General features: G+C 42.2%; 1 protein-coding gene across 5 annotated transcripts in view; it reads left to right on the forward strand.

Moving 5' to 3' along the window:
* DAAM1 (dishevelled associated activator of morphogenesis 1) overlaps positions 1-22,780 on the forward strand; it is a 175,713-nt gene that overhangs the window by 89,936 nt on the left and 62,997 nt on the right. For 4 of the 5 annotated variants that reach the window (XM_021102688.2, XM_084982491.1, XM_021102686.2 and 1 more), the window contains exon 3: positions 3,484-3,573. In XM_021102688.2, coding sequence (XP_020958347.1) covers positions 3,484-3,573 — 90 coding nt within the window. Of the gene's footprint in view, positions 1-3,436; positions 3,574-22,780 lie in introns of all 5 variants that reach the window. The other variant, XM_084982494.1, reaches the window with a different exon arrangement.

Here is a 22,780-nt window from a genome sequence, read left to right on the forward strand (position 1 = left end):
CCTGGAGGGGGTAGGGCATTCACTGAGTAGGTGTTGATGGAGCTCTAAAGCTGTGTGATAGTCTTAGAGTCTTGCATGCTTGTTTCAGTTATGTTATTAAAAGAGAATGAGTCAGAGCAGAGATACTTTTGGAATGGAGGGGCGGGGGTCTCGTTACACTGGGCATTGTGCCTAGACACTCCCAGTGACTTCGTCTATGTCACTCTCCTCACTCAGATCTGCCAGTGACCTCTGATTGCTCTTAAGATAAAGACCAAAGTTCACAGTGGCCTGCAAGTCTCTGTTCACTGTCCCGCAGTGCTTTTTTGATGGATTTAATTCCTATTCGTTTCTCAGACCTCATTTCCCGTCACTCACAGCCTTCAGGGCCCTACCTTTCCCCAGAGCAAGCATCTCTGGATCACAGCTCTCAGCTCCATGTGTGAGCATCAGTTTGTGTGATTATTTTATTTCCCTTCTGCCTGAACGAGCACATGAATGAACAGGCTAGTGTTTAAGAACATGGGCCCTGGCACTGGACAGTCTAGCCTCAAGTTCCTCTGGTACCATTTACTACCTTAGTTACCTCAAGCAGTCCATTTAATTGCTCTGATTCAGTTTCCTGGAAAGTGGGGTGACATTACCCACATTATAGGATAATTGTGAGGGCAAACTAAATTAATCCATATAGAACACTCTTACTAAGCACACAGAAGGTCCTCAATAATTGTTAGCTGTTACCTTTATTGATATCCATGTGTTCCTTCCCATTTTCTTACAAAGTTATATCCAGAGGCCCTATAGCAATTTTTAATAAATACTTTTTTATCTTGTGGCCGTTCCCTCCTTGCATGAAACCACGTGCCCTGAGTCCTAGTTCAACTGGCATGTTCAAAATCCATCATTTCTGTGTCTCAGCAGAAGCAGAAGTTTTTCTGACTCTAACAGAAAAAGATGATAATGTTAATACTTTTTGCTGTGAATTTCTAGGTTTTAGTATTCACAGGTTTCTTTACACCTCCGCACAGTGAGCAGAAACACAGTGCTGTAGTATAGTAAAGGGGGCTATATTAAGAGCCCTGTTCTCTTTCACAAATTGCAAACCTTTCCTCCAAGCTAAGCACCTGTTATCAAGCTGTTTGAATGACTGACCTGATCTTTATGCCACCCCTAGAAAACCGTAATTGTTGGGAAGTGATTTGTGTCACCATTTCCCCTGTATTCATCAGTGGACGAGAACAGGTATAACTTACAGGATATTAGAAAAGGAAGAAAGGAATAAAAATAATTACTGCACATTTGTAACGGTTGCATGCCAGCATTTTAACATTTTTAACATATTCCCTTATAATGCAATTTTCTCTAAATATTTTTCGTTCTTTCCCTGGTTGCTCAATGTTGAAATTCTTAACTAGTTTCTTATGGTCAGGGTATAATAGTGTGTGTGTGTTTTAGCGACTTAACTGTTTACCTTACTCTTAAAAGACAATAGCACCTGAAATGTATTTAAATGATGAGAGAACTAAACCGCAGTACAGTTGCTCCTCCCTATGTCTGCTGAGTTGATGGTGCTAATCCTCACACAGCCCCGCAAGAAAAATGATGCCCATCCTGGAGGTGAGGAAGCAGAGGCTTAAGGAGAGGAAGAATTTCCCCTGGCAGCCAGCACATAGCAGACCTTGCGTGGCGAGGCCCTGGAGGTGCAGGTGTTAACAAGATAGGGCATAAGAGGATCACCAGTAGCAATCCTGGCAAATTAATTTGGTGTTATAAACAGAAGATCTCAAAAGACAGGCTGAAGAATGTAGATTAATTTTACAGGAGTTCCAATAGTGTCTCAGCGAGTTAAGAACCCGACTAGTACCCATGAGGATGAGGGTTCAATCCCTGGCCTCGCTCAGTGTGTTAAGGATCCAGTGTTGCCGTGAGCTGTGGTATAGGTCACAGATGTGGCTCAGATGTGGAAGGATTAGAAGGGCATAGATGCAGCTGGATTTGCTGTGGCTGTGCAGTAGACTGGCAGCTGCAGCTCTGATTTGACTCCTAGCCTGGGAACTTCCATATGCCCCAGATGCGGCCCTAAAAAGTAAAAAATAAATAACTAAAATGTCTCTGACCCATCCATCTGCTGCCCTTAACTAGATAAATTTCCTAGAAGAATAAAAGTGTACAAGAAGCTCAATACCATTAATAATGTTGACCATGGATTGAGTTATTAAATTCTAGTAACTGTTCTCCATACACTTGATAGTCATACTCCCATTGTTGTTTGTTAGTTATGGATGTTCATAAATTGCCTTCCTTTGGTGTCCAATCTAAGCACACCACTGTATAATTCATGTTTCCAGACACTGATGTGGGAGGCTAAGCGTCTGGGCTCTGGAGTCAGACAGCCGTAGGCTTAAACTCCACCCCATCATTTACCAGGCGTGTGGTCTTGGAGCAGGTGACTTACCTAGCCTTCCCCCAGACTCTCCCCCAGCTATACTACAACAGGTATCATTATCACAAGGAGGACATCATCATGCATGGAATTCTGAGGGTCTTTATGAGACCTAAAGGAGAAAACACCTGCCCGGTGCTTGGTACGTTGGGGTACTTAATAAATACTGGTGGTGCTTCCTGGGATCCAGATATCACTTCCTTGCTCAGAACCTTCATTGGCCCTTCTTGGTCAAGAAAAGAAACATCTTAGTATGACATTTAAGATCTCCCACAAACTGGCCCCTCCTAACCTCTCAAACCTTTCCATCCTTTGATCCTTTGCACAAACCCAGTGCTTCAATTCAGCTGGTCAGGAATCCCCATACACTTCAGTCCCACATTCTGGCTTTTGGCTCTTTTCCCCCAGCCTCTCATCCTCTCCCTTGGACCCATCCTGATAGTGTTTGTGGAGCCACCTCTACCAGACCCTAATCTGTAATAGGATCAAATCCTTCCAAACCCTGCCGCTTTAATGGCCTTGAATGCTCAACCCACTTTCCCCATCCTTCTGTGAGTGGAGGGATGTGCCTCGTCCCTCTAGCTTGCTGGTGCCCAGGCCAAGGACTTCTTGCTTTTTTTTTTTTTTTTTTTTTTGGTCTTTTTATCTTTTTAGGGCTGCACCTGCAGCATATGGAGGTTCCCAGGCTAGGGGTCTAATCAGAGCCCTAGCCGTAGCCGCCAGCCTACACCATAGCCACAGCAACGCCAGATCCGAGCCTTATCTGTGACCTACACCACAGCTCATGGCAACGCCGGATCCTTAACCCACTGAGCGAGGCCAGGGATCAAACCCGCAACCTTATGGTTCCTAGTCGGATTTGTTAACCATTTCACCACGACGGTGAATGATGCTAACGTGCTTTCTTAATGATGATAACGTGCACCTGCACCTAGCTTCTTCGTCTTTCCCAAGTTCATTTAATTATGTGTTGGTGTTTTCTCACCCTGATGATGTTGATAACTTCCTGGGTAGGAGTAACATTTACTCTGTGAAATAACAATTACTATTTTTCTTCTCAGGATGAACTTGACCTCACAGACAAACACAGGGAAGCCATGTTTGCACTTCCAGCAGAGAAAAAATGGCAAATATACTGCAGCAAGAAAAAGGTAAGATGTTTATTTTGGTTACAGTTAACTGGAAGGTTGTCTTTTTTGGTGCCCATTGCTTTCCCATTTTACCACCAGAATTCAGACAGTTCTTTACAATGTAAAAACCAGATGGAATGTGTCCTGTGGTGTCCCGGGTGCTACATGTGTCCGAGGGCCATCTCCTCGGATGCTGTTTTTTATCAACACTTCATTGCACCCCTCACCTCACGCCATTTTTTGTGACCCCATGTAAGCGAGACCCCAATTAACATCAGCTTACGGAAAACTGAAGTGTTTTCTTTTGCTCTGCCTAAGTATATACGTAGGTAGGTTAGGATGTGCATTGTGGTTCATGATTATAGTTCACAGCCCTCTGGGTCTGCCTTCTAACAACTTTCCTTCTCACCCTAAGGTATGGCCTGTCCTCGTGGTGTGAGGGGCCTCTTGAGCTATGTCTCATTCCAGACCAGGAATGGAGGCAAGGGGAAGGCAAAGCCCCCACCCCACTCTTAGGTCTGAGTCTGAGAGTGACCCACCTGAATCCCCCTCACACCCCACTGTTAGCTATAGGGTCACACCCTCCTGCCAGGAATGCAGTCTTATTCTGGGGCAGGAGGTGGGGGGCAGAGATAAGAGCTGAGGTTCTGGTACCTTTGGAGGAGAAGAGAAAAGGCATTGAAAAGAGGGCAGTGAAAAAATCCTAACTCTGTGCGGCACTGGGCCTCACCCCCCCAGACTGTGTCTCCTTCAGTAAAGCTCCCCCTGCCCTCTTTTAAAGCCTGTGGCATAATCTTAGACTGTTCTCACAGCCATTTGGAGAACCGGTTCTGTTCATGGCCACCTTTTGCCACTTTCTCTTCTGTTCCCAGAGAGACTTGAATCAAGGTGGGAAAGTGGGAAGGACAGGGCTTGCACCTCAGAGACATGTTTCCTCCCCGAGGAAACATAATAGTCCAACATCTTGTCAAGACACAGTGTCAGCCAGGGAGACCTTTCCTTAGGGAACTGGGTCTCCATTTGCCCCCATGGCTGCATCGTGGCACCTCTGCCTCTGCCTCCCCAGCTGCCTTATGTAATTGGCACGCCCCTTTCCTGCCAGGCTTTATGCCTTTGATGAGGAAGCACCATGTCCTATTCACCTTTGTAACACTGGCATCTGACACTTTGAAGCAAAGCAATGATGAGTGAACCACTGAGTTGTCATGAGTGTTATACCTAACTCTCAAACAGTCTAAATAAAGCACATTTAATTTTCTACCTGAGCCGTTGTAGTTGAGGGGTTTGGTTCCAGGGGCCTTTGCTGAGAGGCATATCAGGATGATTTTTGAGCTACTGTCGCATCAGATCAAGTTGGAGCCTTAAGGGTGCTTAATGCAGAGGTAACTAGTGAGATGTGTTTGCAAAAGAATCTGCCCTCTTCCTTTTCTCTTCCTGCACATCTTACCAACTAGAAAACCTCTCTTCCATTGAACTGATGGTCATGGCTTAGAAAACAGACTTCAAAATGAGAGAATTTTAAAATGAAAATAAAATGTTCTGTTCTGAAAGTGATGGTATTGTATAGTCTTGAAAACAAGAGAACTTTTCATGCAGCTGTCCTAAAGACCTGGCCCCTGGAACTGAGAAAAGAAAATCCTTAAGTGCCTGAGTACACAGAGGACATTGTCTATTTTGGCTCATCCGAGTGCAGATTTTTTTCTTGCAACTAGGAAACGACATGAAGTGGGGATTGAGAATATGCGCTGGAGGAAGGGAAACGGCAGGAAAATGGGAGCAGATTACTGAGGGGAAAGTTTTCTTCTTTCCCAGATTTTATTACACCCTTGACAGCAATTCGAAGTTAATCATGGAAACTACTGCCCCTTAGATCGAAAAGGCGAACCCCTGGGGATAGTAATGACCTTGGGCTCGCAGCTGCTGCTCATTTTTCAATTTCCAGGCCTATCAAATCCCCTAGCAAACTTTGTCTCCTGTGTGCATGGCAGGGTTGGCTTTGTAGGTGGATGGATCTGGATGTGGCCACTGGCCTCAGAACCCCATTTCCTGACGGATGGGTTCTTCCTGTGACCACCTGGCCCCATTGCACTGATCGTTGGGAAAGCAGTTCCCCCGTGAGCTTCATTCCAATAGCGTGGGTTCCTTTTATTACTTAGCAGTGGGGTGGCTGAGTGGGAAAGTCATCTTAACTCTTTGGAGAATCCCACAGGCTTATAGATCTGCCTTACTTTAAAATGGCTTGACTAAGGATTTTCTTGATGTGAGCTTCTCAGACTCTTAATGCTCTACTGTGCCTTTGATCTGAAACTGATTGTTGGGCGCACTGTCATAAAAGAAATAAGAGAATACAAAAACCTAGGCATGAGAAGGACACGAGTTTGCCTCTCTCCAGAGAAGGTGATCCCCTACAGGACAGGTTTCCCTCTCTCAGAACGAAACCCATGGTGGCCGTCCTTAACACCAAGAACAGACTGTTTTCCTTGGACCATCTCTTTTGTGGCCTTTTCAAATCTGGCTTGTCACCAGCAAGACCAACCACATCCATTTCTCAGGCCAAGGGAAAGCTCCACCCCTGTGGCTCCTTCAGACTTTCCATCTTTCAAGATTAGAACCTATGGCATCACCAATGTTCTCACACATAGTGAAGCCGTAGAATAAGGGCCCATGAAGGCCAACAGAAACAGACACATGAGTTGGTGAAAAGCAGGCTTTCTGTGTAAAAGTACACAGCATTGTGGAGGCAAACAGGACTGGGAACTGAAGATGGGGCCAGGCTTTTCTCGGCCAAGTGGCTCTTTTCCATCCACTAGGGCCCTGAGTCCCAGCCGTGGCTCTCTGCTTATCAAGCTCTGTGTTCATTTCTCAAACCGCTCTGAGTCCTTTGGTTGAAAACCCATTTCCAGAGCCAAAGTGAAAACTGCAAAAAATATTTCTAGGGCTAAAAGAACGGGAAAGAAATTAATTGGAATGGTGCCTAATTGAGTAATCTGGGGGAGAGCAAGAGATGGATGTCACGGCCTTTGTTGAAAGTCCACACAACTCTATACAAGTGACTGGGCTGGTTGGTCAGCCATGGGGTTGTTGTGTGTAGCAATCCACCGTCTCGTTTTTTAACTTTTATGAAAGGCCCCAAAAAAGGGTTCTGTTGGTGGGGCTGGGGGTATTTTCAAATAGGAAATGTTTGTGGTTCTTATCTTTAAAGGTAATTCCCTATTTAGTTCCAATCACAACATACTCTTTTGTTTAAGTGAGGTTTTTCCCAGTCTCCAGCCAGAAACTGCATCTGTTAACAATCTTTTGGATTTTAAACTGAAGCTTTTTAAACAATGCACCATCTGACCACGAAAGGCATCTGGCCGTGCCGTATTTGCTTATTGTTAACATGATTTTTAAACCCTGGGAAAAGTAAGGGGGAGAAGCTAAGATGGCATACATGTTGTGTTATGGCAACAGCAATCCTGTCAGTGCAGGCAGAAATCTTCTTTAATCAGACTTCTTCACAGGAGCAGTTGCACTAGTTGTGTCACTTAACCAGTCCTTACAAGGGTCCAGGAAATACTTGTCCCCCCTCCTTGAGCCTAAGAGTTGATAAAGTAAGTGAATAGGGTTAGATGCAGTTGGCTATAGTAATATCAGATATTTGAAGCAGCAAAGATCAGAATTTGATAACTGCCCCTGATTTTTCCTCCTTCCATTTCTGATCCCTAAGTCAAGACTTAAGTAAATGGCTCTGGATTCTCCATATTCCATTTCGATGTCTTTCGAGGTCTACTTTGGAGAAGGCAAGCTTTTACTCTGCTGCTGAGTTTATGTTTGACTCTAGTTTAATTAAAGAATCTTGTCTAACCTGGCTGCAGTTGAGCCGTTAAGCTTTGTGGGATCTGGTGCTTGGTATGTTCCAAAGACATTTAGGAAAACTGGCTGAAAACCCTCCTGATGCTTTTTATTCACTCCCTGTACTGGGTCACATCCCCACACCACTCCACAAGAAGGAATTCTCCTTTCACCACACACACAAAATGAATGGTCCTCAGTATCTTTCAGACCCCGGAGAGTTGAGGCCCTCCTGTGTTTAGAGCATGAGGAGGCAGTGGTTTGATCAGAACACAGAGTGAAAGGAACATATGCTAAAGTAGTAGAAGTGTAGACGAAAGGAACCATTGGTCTTCTCCATAACCGTAAGGCAAACAAGCTGGTAGACGACAAAGGGGATGAGGGTACGTTAATCCTCTGGTTGTTCCAGTCTCCTGATGAAAAGCTGCAGTGGGTAGGCTGGGACCAGAAGCAATGGCTGTGTGTTCGACCTGGAAGGTTTAAGAAGGAAGAGAAGCAGGTCTGCTTCTCTTCCTTCTTAAATGTAGTTGTTTGAATAGGCAGTAGAGTGGGCTTTGGGTTTTCAGGTACCCACTTTGCTAGATGTCAAGATTCGGGAGAGGGAGCCTGTAAAAGTAAGACAACTAAATGTCAGTAACTGTACTGCTAGACTTCTTTAGAAGCACCTGGTTTGGTCTCCAGCCTTTACCCTGATAATGGATTCCAGTTGGTGGCAGAAGTAATAATGATCAGAAATATAATCGGGCTATCGTTCCCCATCTACTTCTCTGAGTAGATGAGGGAAGCCCAGTAACTAGAGGACAATTGATATCTTCAGGCTCTGAAACTGCCTGTCTTATCTGTGTATTTCAAGGATATGTGTATATAATGCCAGATTGAAACATTACTGTTCCTTATGAGTACAAGGCTTTGAGGATCTGGTGCTTTGCTCAGTGAGTCAATGCAGTTGGTAAAGGGCTCATTGGTGTATAATTCATCCTGACATGTACTGACTACCTTCTCTGGGGCAGACTGTTGGCTAGATTCTGAGGATGATGAAACCAAGATTCAGAATTCCTGAAGTGGATGGTCCAGGGAGAAGAAGCAGATAAGATCAAATAATGGCCAAGTTTTTTCATAAGCTCCATGCTGGGGTAAGGAAACAGGTTCTGGGGCACAGAGGAAAGAGCCACCGTGCTCTGGGGTGACTGAGATGAGTTTCTTCGCCACTTTGCCGCATCTCAGGGTTGTGCCAGCAGGGAGCCAACATTGTCATGCTTTCATCCCTCATCTAGCAACAGGCTCCTTTTCCAACAGTTGAGCTATGGTCACATGCACCACACACTTTCCCTCTTGTACTTTGTTCTTTGTCCCTTGCTCCAGTGCTTAAAAGGTCAAGTTTATTTTTATTTTTTTATTATTATTTTTTTTAAGGGCCACTCCCAAGGCATATGGAGGTTCCCAAGCTAGGGCTCGAACTGAAACTGCAGCTGCTAGCCTACGCCGCAGCCACAGCAACGCCAGATCCGAGCCGTGTCTGTGACCTAGACCAGGTCAGATGTATATAATCTGTGTATACACCGGATCCTTAACCCACTGAGCAAGGCTAGGGATTCAACCCACAGCCTCATGGTTCCTAGTCAGGTTTGTTTCCATTGAACCACAATTGGAACTCCCAAAAGGTCAAGTTTAGATGGCTGGCCTCATCTGACCTTTACTAAACACAATTTGTAGGGCTTATTAGGAAATCTATAGAGAGGCTTAAACTTTTGGAAATGAAGTCACTGGGGTGGGGGTGGGGCACTGAAATAACTGAGTTTTTTTCAGCCCGGAGAAGTCAAGTCAGGTGAAAGCTCCAACTCAGGCTGATGTTCATTGGGTCACCTGGGCTGATGTTTGACCATTATCTGTCAAAATATTGCCACCTTCCAGTTTTGTAAAGCACAGCTGCCTCAAGCCCTCCCAATAAAAACTGCCTTGACAATGTCACCATCCCCCTCAGGGGCCCACCAGACTTCACCCACGATTCAGAGCCAGGTTAACTCCTGGCATAATAAATAAGGGACCCCAGGACCTTACTCTCATATTCCATAATTTGTTCTGATTTGTTGATGCCCATGCCATAGGCTGTTGATAAATATTTTGAATATTGGCCTGGGTTTGAGATGCTGATTGACCTAAAGATGGTGGTCAGAACCATTTGGTAACATGTATCTAGAGCCTGAAACATGCATCTTCCAGGAGTTGATCCCATGGAAGTGATGAAAGATGTAGGCAAAGAAGTAGGTCTGAGAAATTCTTTGCAGTGTTCTCTCTGAAAGCCAATGATGGCAAACAACTTAAAGGGGGGTGGTTATATTATATTATAGCACACAACCATAACCGTTATCTTGCTGCCATCGAAAACTCATGTTTTCAAAGAAATTTTAATGACATAGGAAACTGCTCGGCGTATAATGATAAGGTTTAAAAAAAGATATAAAACCATAATCAGTACAATCAAAAGTTTGCAAAAGAGTAGATATAGAGGTCAGAGAGACAGAAACCATTGTTTGGTGGGATTGTGGGTGGTTTCTTTTTCTTCTTTTTTTCCTTTTATACATATATTTGTCAGATTTTCCGCAGTGCATTGTTTTCCCTCCTACCTTGGGATAATTATTTTTCTGATTGTAAAAATAAAATTTCTCTTTAAAAAAAAGCATACAGTATACTCTGTATCTGTCAGGTTTCAGTCAGAAAACCAGAACTGCTGGGGGAAACACAGACCAAAGAGATGAACCCTTATGTAATCATGGAGGCTGGCTAAACACCATCTGTAAAGCTGCTGACTTTGCTTCTAATGCTGGAGCTTCATGTCTTTGGAGCTGCCAGTTGGGAAGGAGGTGGATGTAAAGTGGGTGGGAGCAAGGACAGGCTGGAGACCACAGGGACAGTCCCAAGGCTGTGGCAGTTCTCATTGCCTGATCCTGATGTGTGTCCTGCAGAAGCCTGAGCCATTAATTATGGAGCTCAGCATGCACACACACACCACTCATGAGACCCTGGAGGAGGATCCAGGGGAAGGTGCAGCAGTTACAGACCTGCCTGTGTTCCACACCAACACGGTGATCCAGCAGTTAAAGGACAACACCTATGGACTACAAAAAGGCTATTGCTTTATTGCCACCCTCCACGTGTCCCAGGAGAATCTCTTGTGGCTTATCCTACCCAGAAACCGACAAGAATGGATGTAGGTTAGTCAGCTTCACCAACTCGAACATTACAAAGCCACCACAGATTTATCTTTCAAATTAGGAAGAAAAATAAATTTCATTTAGAATGCAACCAGTGCTTGTGTTGTCAAGACAATGCTGGCTTTTTTATTTTATTTTTTAAGCTCAGAGACTATTTACTCTTCCCTGGGAGGATTAAAACAAAGGTGAATCTGTAAACCACTCAGAGTTTTTCAATACCATTTATCTCTTTAGGCAGTGATTGTGAAAACATGGTAATTCTGGCCCTGATAAGGTAGCCTGAGTTTTGTGCCCAGAAACCCACTGAAGGCATATTTGACATGGCCCTTTTCCCCCCTGGGTAGCGTAATCTCAGCCAGTGACCCATTTTCTGTACTTATTTTCTTTTTATTACAAAAGCCAGTGCTATCAAAATGAACAACACATTTTAGAATTGGAGTCCAAAATCCAAGGGCCCTCTCCCTCTGGCAGTGTTAAACCAACATTGTATTCCAATAAAGGCCAGTTGACTCATGAGTATTTATTTGTCTCCGCTTCCTATAATCACTTTGTTTAATCATACCAGTTTGGGGTACTTTTTCTTCCTAGCATTGCCAATTCTGTTATTCCAGCTGTGCCCATTGCCTCTCCTACCTTGGAGTGTCCAGAATGTTCTTGAACTCACAGTTGGTATTTTTGTTAATGTTGACTCAGCTTCATTAATGAAGACACAGTAAACAAACTTGAATGAACCAAAACATATCTATCTTTCTTCTTTGGCGCTTGGTGAAGTGATAGATCTAAAGGATGCAGACAACTTCTAGATTCTGTTGGGGTTTTACATTCTGGTTGTGTAGCATCCTCTGTTTTCCAGCTTGAGATGCTGCCTGTGAGAGGACCTCTCTTGGGTGGATTGTTTCCAAAAGGCTTTTATTTGATGGATCTGCCTGCAAGTTTCCTAAATTATGTTTGTCCCTCATAATCATTCTAAACTGTAGCGTGATGTGTGTGTGACACTATTTTTATCTAACATAAATAGAAGCCAAGTAATAGCTATGAGAAAAATTTTGCATAAAGGCCATCCAAAGGGTAAGCCTAGAAGGCAGGATACCCACTTATTAGCTAGCTGTATGACCTGGGGTGTATTTCTTAACCCCTTTCACTTCTCTCTTCTCTGTACGATGAGACCAATTTCATAAGATTTTTGTGACAATTGAGACAATATGATTTTGAAGTTGTCAGAGAATGTGGGGCATGGTGATGTTAGCTTATGTCACTGGCAGTATCAATAATGGTGACAATCGAAGCAGTGGTGTGGGCTGAGTTTCTGCATGTTCACCACACATGCCAGCATGGCATTCAGTTCCAAGTCAGTAAATAACTATACCTGGTTTTCTCAGAACAGCAGTGATGATTTCAGAAGCACCTCTTCCTTCATTGATTACAGGACATTTCAGAGGTGCAGATGGTCAATTAGGAGGATACATTGGAAGATGTAGATAAGGGAAGAGACCGAAAAAGGCTTTACTGTATCAGTAATTGGTGAAAGGGGGCCCCCTTCATGTCTAAAGTTCTAGGACAGTGGCTCTACCTTAGCTTCTGGGTAGAGCCCTGAACCTGATTTCAGGAACACCCTTAATTTATGTCTGGGAAGAGAGAGACCCAGAGGAAGTCAAACCCACTCTGCCTCTTTCTTCCTCTCATCCACATGTCACCACAGGGCTTCTGTCCCTGCCGACCAGGGGGCAGCTAGTGGAGGTGCTCACCCCCTAGGGCTTGCCTGGCAAGCAGTTGTGAACCCCAGTTAAACTCTGGGAAGTGGACATGTTTGTGGGTCAAGCTAGTTGTAAAATGAAATTAAAGTTCCTTCTTTGCAGCCTAGGAGAGGGAAGTGATTGATAAATTTAGTCAGTTTTCAAAATAAGAGTGCTAAAGAATACTGTTAGATGAAAACATGGCTACTGCTGTTGTTCGTGACAGGGGAAAGTTGCTTTATAGGACAAGACACCAAGGGATTCCATCAAACAAGTCAATTTTCACAAATGAGTAACTTATTAGGTCAGAATGAACCAGATTTACAAGGTCTCTTTTCAGCAACAGAATTTGTTCAAAGTCGCAGCATTATAATCCAACAGTGTGTTCTAATAGTGTGTGATTTCTGAAATTAAGCTAATGTTAGGGTTGAGGAGATAATAAAAGAATATTTTAACCCAGTTGCAGATACTGTTTTTGTTAGGAGTCTTTTTTTTTTTTATTGAAGTATAGTTGATGTACAATATTATATATGTTACTGTTGTAAATATAGTGATTCATACTTTTTAAAGGTTATACTCCATTTATAAGTATTAAAAAATATTGGCTATATTCCTTGTGTTGTGCAGTAATATATCCTTATAGCTTATTTTATACCAGGTACTCTTACTCTCATACCCCTATTTTACCCCTCCCTACTGATAATCACTAGTTTGTTCTCTTTATCTGTGAGTTCACTTTTTTGTTATATTCACTAGTTTGTTGTATTTTCTAGAATCCACATGTAAGTGATATCATTCACTATTTGCCCTTCTCCGTCTGACTTGGTTCATTTAGCATTATACCCTCTAAGTCTGCCCGTGTTGCTGTAAGTGGCAAAAATTTGTTCTTTTTATGACTGAATAATACTCCATTGTATAGTTATGTACCACATCTTTATCCATTCAACTGTTGGTGGACACTTGTATTGCTTTCATGCCTTGGCTATTGTAAATAATGCTGCTGTGAACATTGTGGTGCATGAATCTTTCTGAATTAGAATTTTTGTTTTTTTCGGATAGATACCCAGGAGTGGAATTTCTGAGTCATATGGTAGCTCTATTTTAGTTTTTTGAGAAACTTCCATACCGTTTTCCATAGTGGCTGTTATTGTTATGAACCTTAAATCTAATTACCAAAATGGACATTCTGAGTTCTAATAAATTGTCATTTTCTAAAATTTTTAAAAAGAAAACTCTCAAACTTCTGATAACTTTCTCCCCAGGTCATAAGATAAACTAATATTTCTTGATTGGTTATTTTCATGTGTGTGTGAAATTTTTATATTTACAAAAAAGTGCACAATATATAAATACCCATGTTTGGAAAATGCTAACATTTTGTCATAGTCTCCATAGGTTTTTAGGAAAGAAATAAAACATTATAAATATGGTTGAAGCCCAAAGGTGGACCTCTGTTTTAAAGGTGGCATGTATTTTTTTTTCCTTGCTTATGTACTTATTATCTTATGCTGAATGCATATATTCATAGACAATATGTGGTACTTCTTCATTTTAACTACAATGTAATGTTCCATTATATGAACATGGACACAGTTTAATTATTTTTATCCCCCTTTGGATAATGCTTATTTCTAATTTTTCATTCTTTTTTTAAAAATTGGGTTGAACATCCTTGTGTATGTGTTCAAGAGTTTCTCCAGAATGGACACCTAGACGTAATAATTTGATTTGATTTGAACATTTTCATCTTTGATTGCTCTCTATAGTGGCTGTAGCAATTTACCCCTGCAGTGATTTAGTTGCCAACCTTTGAAGGCTTGGTATTGTCTGCCTGGTGGGCATTGGTATCTGCTTGCCTGATCTATTGTTTTATTTAAGTTTAGTGTTTCTGGTACAAGAAACTGTCATTGAAGTTCTGCAGTTTTCTCACATGTATCTCAGCAAATCAAATTAAAGTAAAAATTCCTGGAATAGAAAGTAAATATTTCATTAAAAAAAGGAAAACCCAAGGTTTAGAAAAAGAATTCCATTAAATACCCATAAAGCTGGACAGCAGTACAAAATGTTAGGAGGACCTAAAAATGGACAGTTCACTCAGCATTGTGTTTATTTGGTTTGACTACAAAGGAAACTGCTCTGTGTGTGGTTCCCTTTTCCTCTCCCCTCGACCTCTTTGCATCCTCAGGTCCAGACCCAAGCAAACTGCTTTTCCATCTTCAGTTAGCTCTTGACTGATAGATGCCATCACCAAACACAGGAAGTTCCTCTGAGGCATCCGCCACTTCCCTGGCGGGTGACTAAAATGCAGGTGCAGAATCAGCACGTCTGCATAGTCAGGCACTTGGGCGGTGGCTGAAAAGTGCACAACTGGTCTCTTTCTCCTCTTGTAACCAAAGCACCTTTGTCTTGAGCAGCTCTTTACACAAATTGTGAAAGTGTCTCCCCTTTCTGGTACCCCTTGATTCCCTCAGCAGTGGAGAAACTGAGCCAGGTACTCTGATGTCTGTCTATCCTCGGCCTAAATTCTGAGCTAGTTTCTACGTACAAGTCAGTTCATGGATTTGGGGATTGTTGATTCTTCGGTCTCCAGGTGCTTCACTCTGCTTTGTTCTTTGCAGTGTTGTAAAAACCGGTGGATATGCATCTGCCTTGTGGATGCCTTCTCTATTTTGTGCTTCCTCATTCTTGCATTTCTTCAGTGAGTAACACCCTTTATCCAAGGTCTTGCTTTTCCCTCTAGTTAGGGAACACTAGGGTAGATGAGGGTGGGAGGGAGAGACCTTGTGTTCTGAATTCATTTATAATCTTTCAAACAACAATAAAAATAAATAAGCAGTATACAGCCAAGACAAAGTAAGATACTTTAGTTGGACAAACCAATTAACACGGAGTCAGGGGAATTGTGTGGAGCTCTGGAATAGGGATAGAGAAGTGGCTCCCACAGCTTTCACTCTGTCCTTGTCACCCACGCCTACCTCAGAGCTGCAGTATGGAGAACACTCCAGCTTCCTCTCCAGTCCCTGGAAGAGATTTGGAGCTGTGGGGTTGAATGGAGGCCTTGGGAGGGCAGTAGTTCTCAGCTACCACAAAGCGGCTATCTTTGGCTTCCAAATCTTGACTCTTAAGCAGGTTCCTTTTTCAGCTTAGCTGTAAGACACATCCCTGTGTTGACTGCAGAGTTTGGAGTACCTGACAATCTTGGAGTTCTCATCTTTGCCATAGAGTACTTGTCAACAGTGCCGTCGTCGTGGAACCAAGGTTCTAAATGCAAGTGTGTGAATACCTTTGAGCCCTTTGTCTGTGTGTGTTGAAGCACATTGGCAAATCTCCATTGCATTTCCCAAATTCTGCAATCTGCAGGTGTAGAATTGCACATGGAATAACTGTTCTCAGCAATCATTCTATCTCTGGAAAAGGGTATCATGATATCTCATATCTGAGAATCCAGAGCTAGTTGCTTGTTGCGGTTATCACCAGCCCAGGGACATGTAGCACTCCAGACCGATGCATTTGGAGGTTATAAATGGTCTCAAAATGAATAGAGTGGTTATTGATTAACACTGTCTGCCATGACACATGATGGGAGAATGTGCATATGTAGCAAATATTTACCCTCCTTGCCCTTGAAAGTTCTCCTTGCACCTAGATTACGGTTGTGTGTAAATGTCACATTCCATGCTTCCTTCTCTCCCTGGTTCTCTGCAGACTCTCTAGGTGCTATGGTACTTAGGGACTTTCATAAAAAAGTAAATCTGCCTGATATCACCATCTCCAGGAGATAGGAAGGAAGTATCCACTTTGGAAGAGAGCTCGAAGAAGGGGGAAAAAAGAAAAATTCCTGAGTTTTTCCATATATATTCATTTCATTCTTCTCACTAAAAGCTCTAGCACCCCTCATGTTATTGAATCCACATTATGGTTGGTGCATGGGAAGTAGGAAGAAGTTTTGAGCTTCCATTGTAAGAAGGTTCTCTGGTAACTTCTGTTTGGGGTTCTCCAAATGCCTTACACTCCAGGAACCGAGGTATGTGTGGAACTAGAAACAGGTTACAGTAGAAAGTCTGCCTAAGAATACCAACATTAATTAGTGTCCTAAATTCTCTTGTTATTCTTCAGTTCACAATGAAACAGCATGTGACTGGAGTGCTCTTAAGATGGCGTCCTTTTATCTATCCCCATCCCTAAGGAAAAGCATTTCATTTCCTCAGTTTCTAAGATGTTCTCCCCCCAGGTCCTCACATTTAGACATTTCTAACATAGTGATATCTTTCAACTGATGCTTTTCCTTTTTCTTTCTTTTGCCAAAAATACTGTCATTATTTCAGTAGTATGCTGTAGAGTCAATGATGTCTTAAAATCAGAAATATGGCTGTGATTCTCCTTTTAGGGAACAGTAGTTAACCCTGCAGAAGCATTTTTCACAGGCACCCTGAGAATGCTTCCCTGAATAGAATACACCTTTATGGGCTTACTGTTTCTCCTGATTCCCTTCATAGTTTAATTACTATTTTCCAAAGTCCTCTCTTTATGGCCTCGTGTTAAGCATTATATTGCAAATCATAAACACACTTTGATTGTTTTCCCAAGAGCAGGTTACAGAACATCAAAACCTGCTTTACGACATTCTGAAAGGCTTGTCTGGTAGCAAATCTGGTAGCAAGATGTGAGGCCACAAAGGCCATTGACACCACTGATTGGATTTCCACACTGCATAAGGGTTTAGGGATGTCTGCCCAAACATGTTAATTTACCAACCAGCTGGACTAAATTGTACCTGCACGATGACATGTGGGTCAAAGACTCAGCACTTAATAAGCTACATAGAAGTAATTTGTTTTATGTCACTGTACACCTTTGTGTCTTAGGCAACAGGGGAATACGGGCTTGTATCATTTCTGAAAATAATAATGGCAGACTGTTTCTTTTTCTTTGTCATGAAAATGAAGGGAAATTGTCATCTAAAATTGGCGTCAGATGTTGAAGTTACACTGATTGAGATGTTTAGGCTCCAGTCATATTCCATGCCATGACGTGCTTTGCCAAAGAAATGACTTGTTAAAATAAATAAAATAAATGTCTCGTAGTTTGGGAGGTGGATGGTAACGTCTCAGCTCCTATTTCTAGGTAAGGATTGTGGCTATTTTCTTAGCTGTATTAGCACATGAAATGCATTTCCCCCAGGATCCTATAGCTTATGACTTTTAAGATTTCCATTCTATAAAGTCAGCCAAGGCTTTTTCAGGAAAGAAGAGGGAGTTGGAACCGACTGGGCCTCTGAGCTGTTTAAGAAATGCAGCTGGTTTCTTTACTCTTGAAGTCACATAGCTCTTTTGTTTCATTGCTGATGTTCCCCACCAAGAGACTAGATGTCTTTAAAGTGGCACGCTTTTCTTGCTTTTCTGGGGTGGGTGATTTTGGGGGAGCAAAAACGATAGCTGGCTGAGAAGTAGCACAAGCCTGATTTTTGATGTGCTGATAAGTCTCATTTCAGGTCACTCAAATAAATTTTCATTGATTTATACTCTTGTGAATAAAGTTTGTGACATTTAAAACAATGTAAGAGTTCCCATCGTGGCCCAGCGGAAATGAATCCAACTGGGAACCATGAGGTTTCGGGCTTGATCCCTGGCCTCGCTCAGTGGGTTAAGAATCTGGCGTTGCCCTGAGCTGTGGTGTAGGTAGCAGACATGGCTCGGATCCTGCGTGGCTGTGGCCAGCAGCTGTAGCTCTGATTCTTGCCCTGGCCTGGGAACCTCCATATGCTGCAGATGCGGCCCTAAAAAGCAAAATAAATAAATAAACAAACAAATAAAAATAAAAACAATGTAATATTTTGTGTTATCGAGGAAATATTTCAAAGCATTTTTTCCCAGTGGAACTTAGAAATGCTTACACTTGATTTTTATTTTGAAGTTAGAAGATGCATGGATAGGAGTTCCTGTTGTGGCTCAGTGGGTTAAGACCCCAGCTTGTATCCATGAGGACTCGGGTTCAATCCCTGGCCTTTCTCAGTGGGTTAAGGATCCAGTGTTGCTACAGTGTAGGTCGCAGATGTGGCTTGGGTCTGGTATTGCTGTGGCTGTGGTGTAGGCTGGCAGATGCAGTTCTGATTCGAGCCCTATCCTGGGAACTTCCATATGCAGAGAGTGTGGCCCTAAAAGCCAAAAAAAGAAAAGAAAGAAAGAGTATGTATTTATAAAGACTGGAGTTTGGTAAAAATGAGAAGAGTTAATAATATTTGACTATGTCTTTTTATCATGATGAGAAGGAGGAGTAAAACTATAAATGGGTACAATTCTTTGTAGCTATTCTTAGAAAGATGAGAACCTATTGTCAAAATAAGTTTGTGATCTAAGAAACTCAGTGCTAAAGTTTGGAAACATATTCTTATATGTCTTGTATCTGTGGATCACTAGCAAGGGAAGCAGGGAGCTTTGTTCTTTTATTCATTTTTCTAACACCTAAAACAGTGTAGAGACCACTAAACAACTCCATAAATATTTGTTGCATGAGTAAATGAATGAGAAGGAAAGCAAATGACTTTAGTTTTAGTTCAGCACTGAAAAGTTTGAACTGGATGAGCAGAGGGATTCTATTCCTATCTTGCCCTTGCCTATGATATAATATGGTAATATAGCAATATAGTGTTAATACTTGCTCCCAAGCTAGACTGTGTGTTATTTGTACCTGGCTTCTGGCTCCAGCCTAAACTGTTAAGGAACAGTGCTTTCCTTCTGGATGGTGATGGTGCTAGGAGAGATGGGGAGTGGGTCTAAACTCACCGAGCACACAGCTCTTTCTGATGAGTAGTGCAGGAAGGTATAGAGGGACTCCACCTATTTGCCCAAGAAATTTCTGGGGAGGATAGAGGACTAGATGCATTTTTGGGCATCAGAGTATAGAGTCCAGTAGTCTCAGTGCTTTCAAGTCAGAGACTCTGGGATGTACAAACAGCTCAGACAAGGCAATGGAAAGAGGTGGAATTGAGGTAAAATAATCAGGATGGAGTAGGTGCTCTTTAGCAAAAGCCTGGGGCAAGCCTGATCGTTTGGGTAATTGGGGTGTGAGGAGTCTGGTGCAAGGTGTTAGTCATACAGCTTGGCTTCCACATTACACCCTTGTAGACTCTGTCTTTTTCAACGAGAAGTGCTAGTCATGCATCTTTTGTTCCGCTAAACTGTAGTTAAATCGAAAGGCCAGAAAAGATTGGCTGAATATTCTGTCTGTAGCAACCTTCATAGTGATCTCCACTTTTCACTGCTGTTGAGCTATTTAATAAATATGCAAATTGTTTTAAAAAAAGGATAGCAAATGATTCTTGTCCATTGAAACACTAATTGTGATTATTACTTCATTGACCAGTTTTGCATCTATTTGTAAATCGATGTTCATATATTTCTTTGCCCTTTGGTTTTTCCTTTGTACTTGTAACATCTTACCGGTTCTCCCATTTGTTAATTAGTTCAACAAAATCTTTGACTAGAGTTCATGCCATGATTTTACCTTAAAAAAATTATCATCGACATCGAATTTTAATTAAGAAAATTGATAGAGGAACTACCTTATTTTAGGGAATCTGAAATCTCTCATATTTTAAATGAGTACATGATATAGTGGGATGCTCTGTGTGGGAAAACATGCATCACAGATTGGTTTTACTGAACTTTATATCTGCATCCATGGGAGAAAGAGAAGAAGTAGAACTCAGGAGGTCAGAAGAGATGCCAGCCCTCATGCATGGAATAAGTTCCTATGATGTTTGAAGGGCTGGATGTACAGGAGAAGATGAGGGGCAGCAGATGCATAATCCAGAGAACTGAAAAATATGCTATAAAGGAGGTTAAAACTTCCCACCAAGTTTCCTGGTAGCTAGTGAGCCTAGGTCCCATTCACCCTTTTCGTTTCTGTTAACTTATGTTTATGTTTTTGAGATGAAGTGGCCCCAGGCTTATAATAATAAAAAAAAACAATTTTACTATTGAGTTTATGGCTAACATTGTCAAAATATGTTTGCTTGATAAAACAAGGGCTATCCGTGTTTACCTCTGTGTTCATATGACATGTATCTCTTATTCTACATCGTGAATGTTACTTGTCGTGGACCTCAGAAAAGCAAGAACTCATGCTGTTTTTTTATGGGGAGACATTTTGGTCAGAGGTTTTGCAGGTGCCCTCCCAGTAGAGACTGTGCAGAGTTGAGCACCCCTGACAAGCACATGAGAAGAGCCATATCATAGGAATTCAGGTGGAGTTACAGGAGTTCCAAGTGGTGGACATGAGAGTGTGATGAACTTATGGAAGATGTGAGATATATTCAGGAATTGGGGAAGATAAACATTTGCTCTTCAGCCGGTGGAGAACTTTTGGCTTGGTTAGGATATGATTTTGGGAGGACGTAATAGCTTTACATATTCATAATATTGATTTAAATATTTGCTGGATCATTGTTCAGTGGGGAAGTTAGACTTGTTCCCAAGGGCAAAATTAAGGCCAAGAAGTTACAAGGAGACATCTGTCAATTCAGTATGAGGTGAATTTTCCAATAGTCAGTGAGAGTTGTGGTTCCAAATCATCGTGGACCCCTTGAATGAAGCCTCCTCTCGGAGAACACATGATCGATCACCTGTCCATGACCTTCTGTAAGGAACCCCTGTGAGAAGACACTCAGACGAGGGTGTCTCTGGGGTCAAAGACTAGCTCTTTAATTATGTGATAGCTTGCCTTAAAAACATACAGATGTTTGTAGCATTAGGAAAAATGGGGAAGGAGGCTTGCTCTTCTTCTGTGATTCTAAAGCTGTTGTTATTGCAGGTCAACCTCTAGTCTTTCCAGAAAATGACTGACATTCTGAGGCTTAGGAGGAGGTGTTAGACTTCCTGGCAGATGAAAAAGCTGCTGTTCTGTAATCATCCCTGGTGTGGGCCCAACCGGATTTTGGCAGCAGAAACATTTGGTGTATAATTGTGGCAGTGGCCAAAAAATGTAACCAGGGTCGGCAGTCCCAAGAACCACATGACTGTCTTGAAATATGACAATATAGGAATTATTTTTTGAAATCAACTGCCTGCCTCAGGCAAACTTTGGATGCAGGATATAGTTTTATCCCACTGCTAGGGGTTAGAGGTAGGTGTTGAAAGGACTGAGTAAAGCAGCAGTCCCAGGAATAAAGTTTTGTTGACCTCCTGAGTTTTTTTCTTCCCCCCAAAAGAACAAGATGGAAAGAGTTGGAGACATATAGCGGGATTTAAAAGACCTAATGATTCTGTGCTATTTTAAAAAGTGAGATTAAACTACTTTCAGAGAGCAGTGAGCTTGGTAAGAAGGTAGATTTTTGAGGCATGGCATGTCCTGTTTCCTCCCTTAAAAAAGTGTAAGGTAGAGAGTACCCTTTGTGGCTCAGCGGAAGCAAGTCTGACTAGGATCCATGAGGACGTGGGTTCTATCCCTGGCCTCACTCAGTGGGTTAAGGATCTGGTGTTGCCATGAGCTGTGGTGTAGCTAGTCTTTGACCCTAGAGACACCCGAGTCCGAGCAGATGCGGTTTGGATACAGCATGGCTGTGGCTGTGTGGCTGGAAACTATAGCTCTGATTCGACCCCTAGCTGGGAAGGTCATAATGCCGCAGGTGCAGCCCTTAAAAAGCAAAAAAAAAAAAAAAAAGTAAGGTATTGGGCAAATTCCACACACTTTATGAAGCTTATCCTAACTTATAGCTGGGGGTTGCTGGACAGCAAGTGGCTTTGAGAAGGGACAAAGCATGAAAAATAGCTGATGACCAAGTAAGAACTTTGATGTACTCCCACCCTCTTGAGAGACAAGCTTAATCTAGCACTGGGACTGGCAAACTCTGGCCCATGGGTCAAATCTGACCGGTAACCTGCTTTTGTAAATCAAGTGTTACTGAAACACGGCGGGGCTGACTCTAAGTGCTATCTATAGCTGCTTTTACACTGTACAAGAGCAGGGTTAAAATGAGTAGTTGCAACAGACTGTGTGGTCTACAAAGCCTAAAATATATATAATCTGTCCCTTTAAAGAAAAAGCTGGTGGTTTCACACTGCATCATGGCCATCTTTCAAGAAGATGCTAATTATACTATTACTGAGCTAGAAGGGAAAGTTAGTAGAAGTTATTAGCAAGGCCTTCTACAAAATATTTTTCTGTCTTCCATCCTACCTACCCTTCCTTCCCTGTTCCTTGGACCAGGTCTCACCCATGTTGGCATCTGTTTCCTATCATTCGCTTGAGGTTATTAGATGCCACACACATCACGGAGACATAACTAATAGAATAAAATATTTTGACCTGTGTGCCCCTTTCTGCCTAATATTCTGTAAAAATTCTAGGTATAGAGTGAATTTATTTAACATCTGTTGTACTCATTAGGATATAGGGCTGAACCCATGAAATCCAGAATAGGAACAATAATTTAATGCAACAGGTGGCTAT

This window comes from Sus scrofa, chromosome 1, assembly GCF_054392235.1.
Source record: "Sus scrofa isolate SSC_HxYL_T2T_F1_AM1 chromosome 1, Sscrofa_HxYL_maternal_Yorkshire_Landrace_v2.0, whole genome shotgun sequence".
Taxonomy (NCBI): domain Eukaryota; kingdom Metazoa; phylum Chordata; class Mammalia; order Artiodactyla; family Suidae; genus Sus; species Sus scrofa.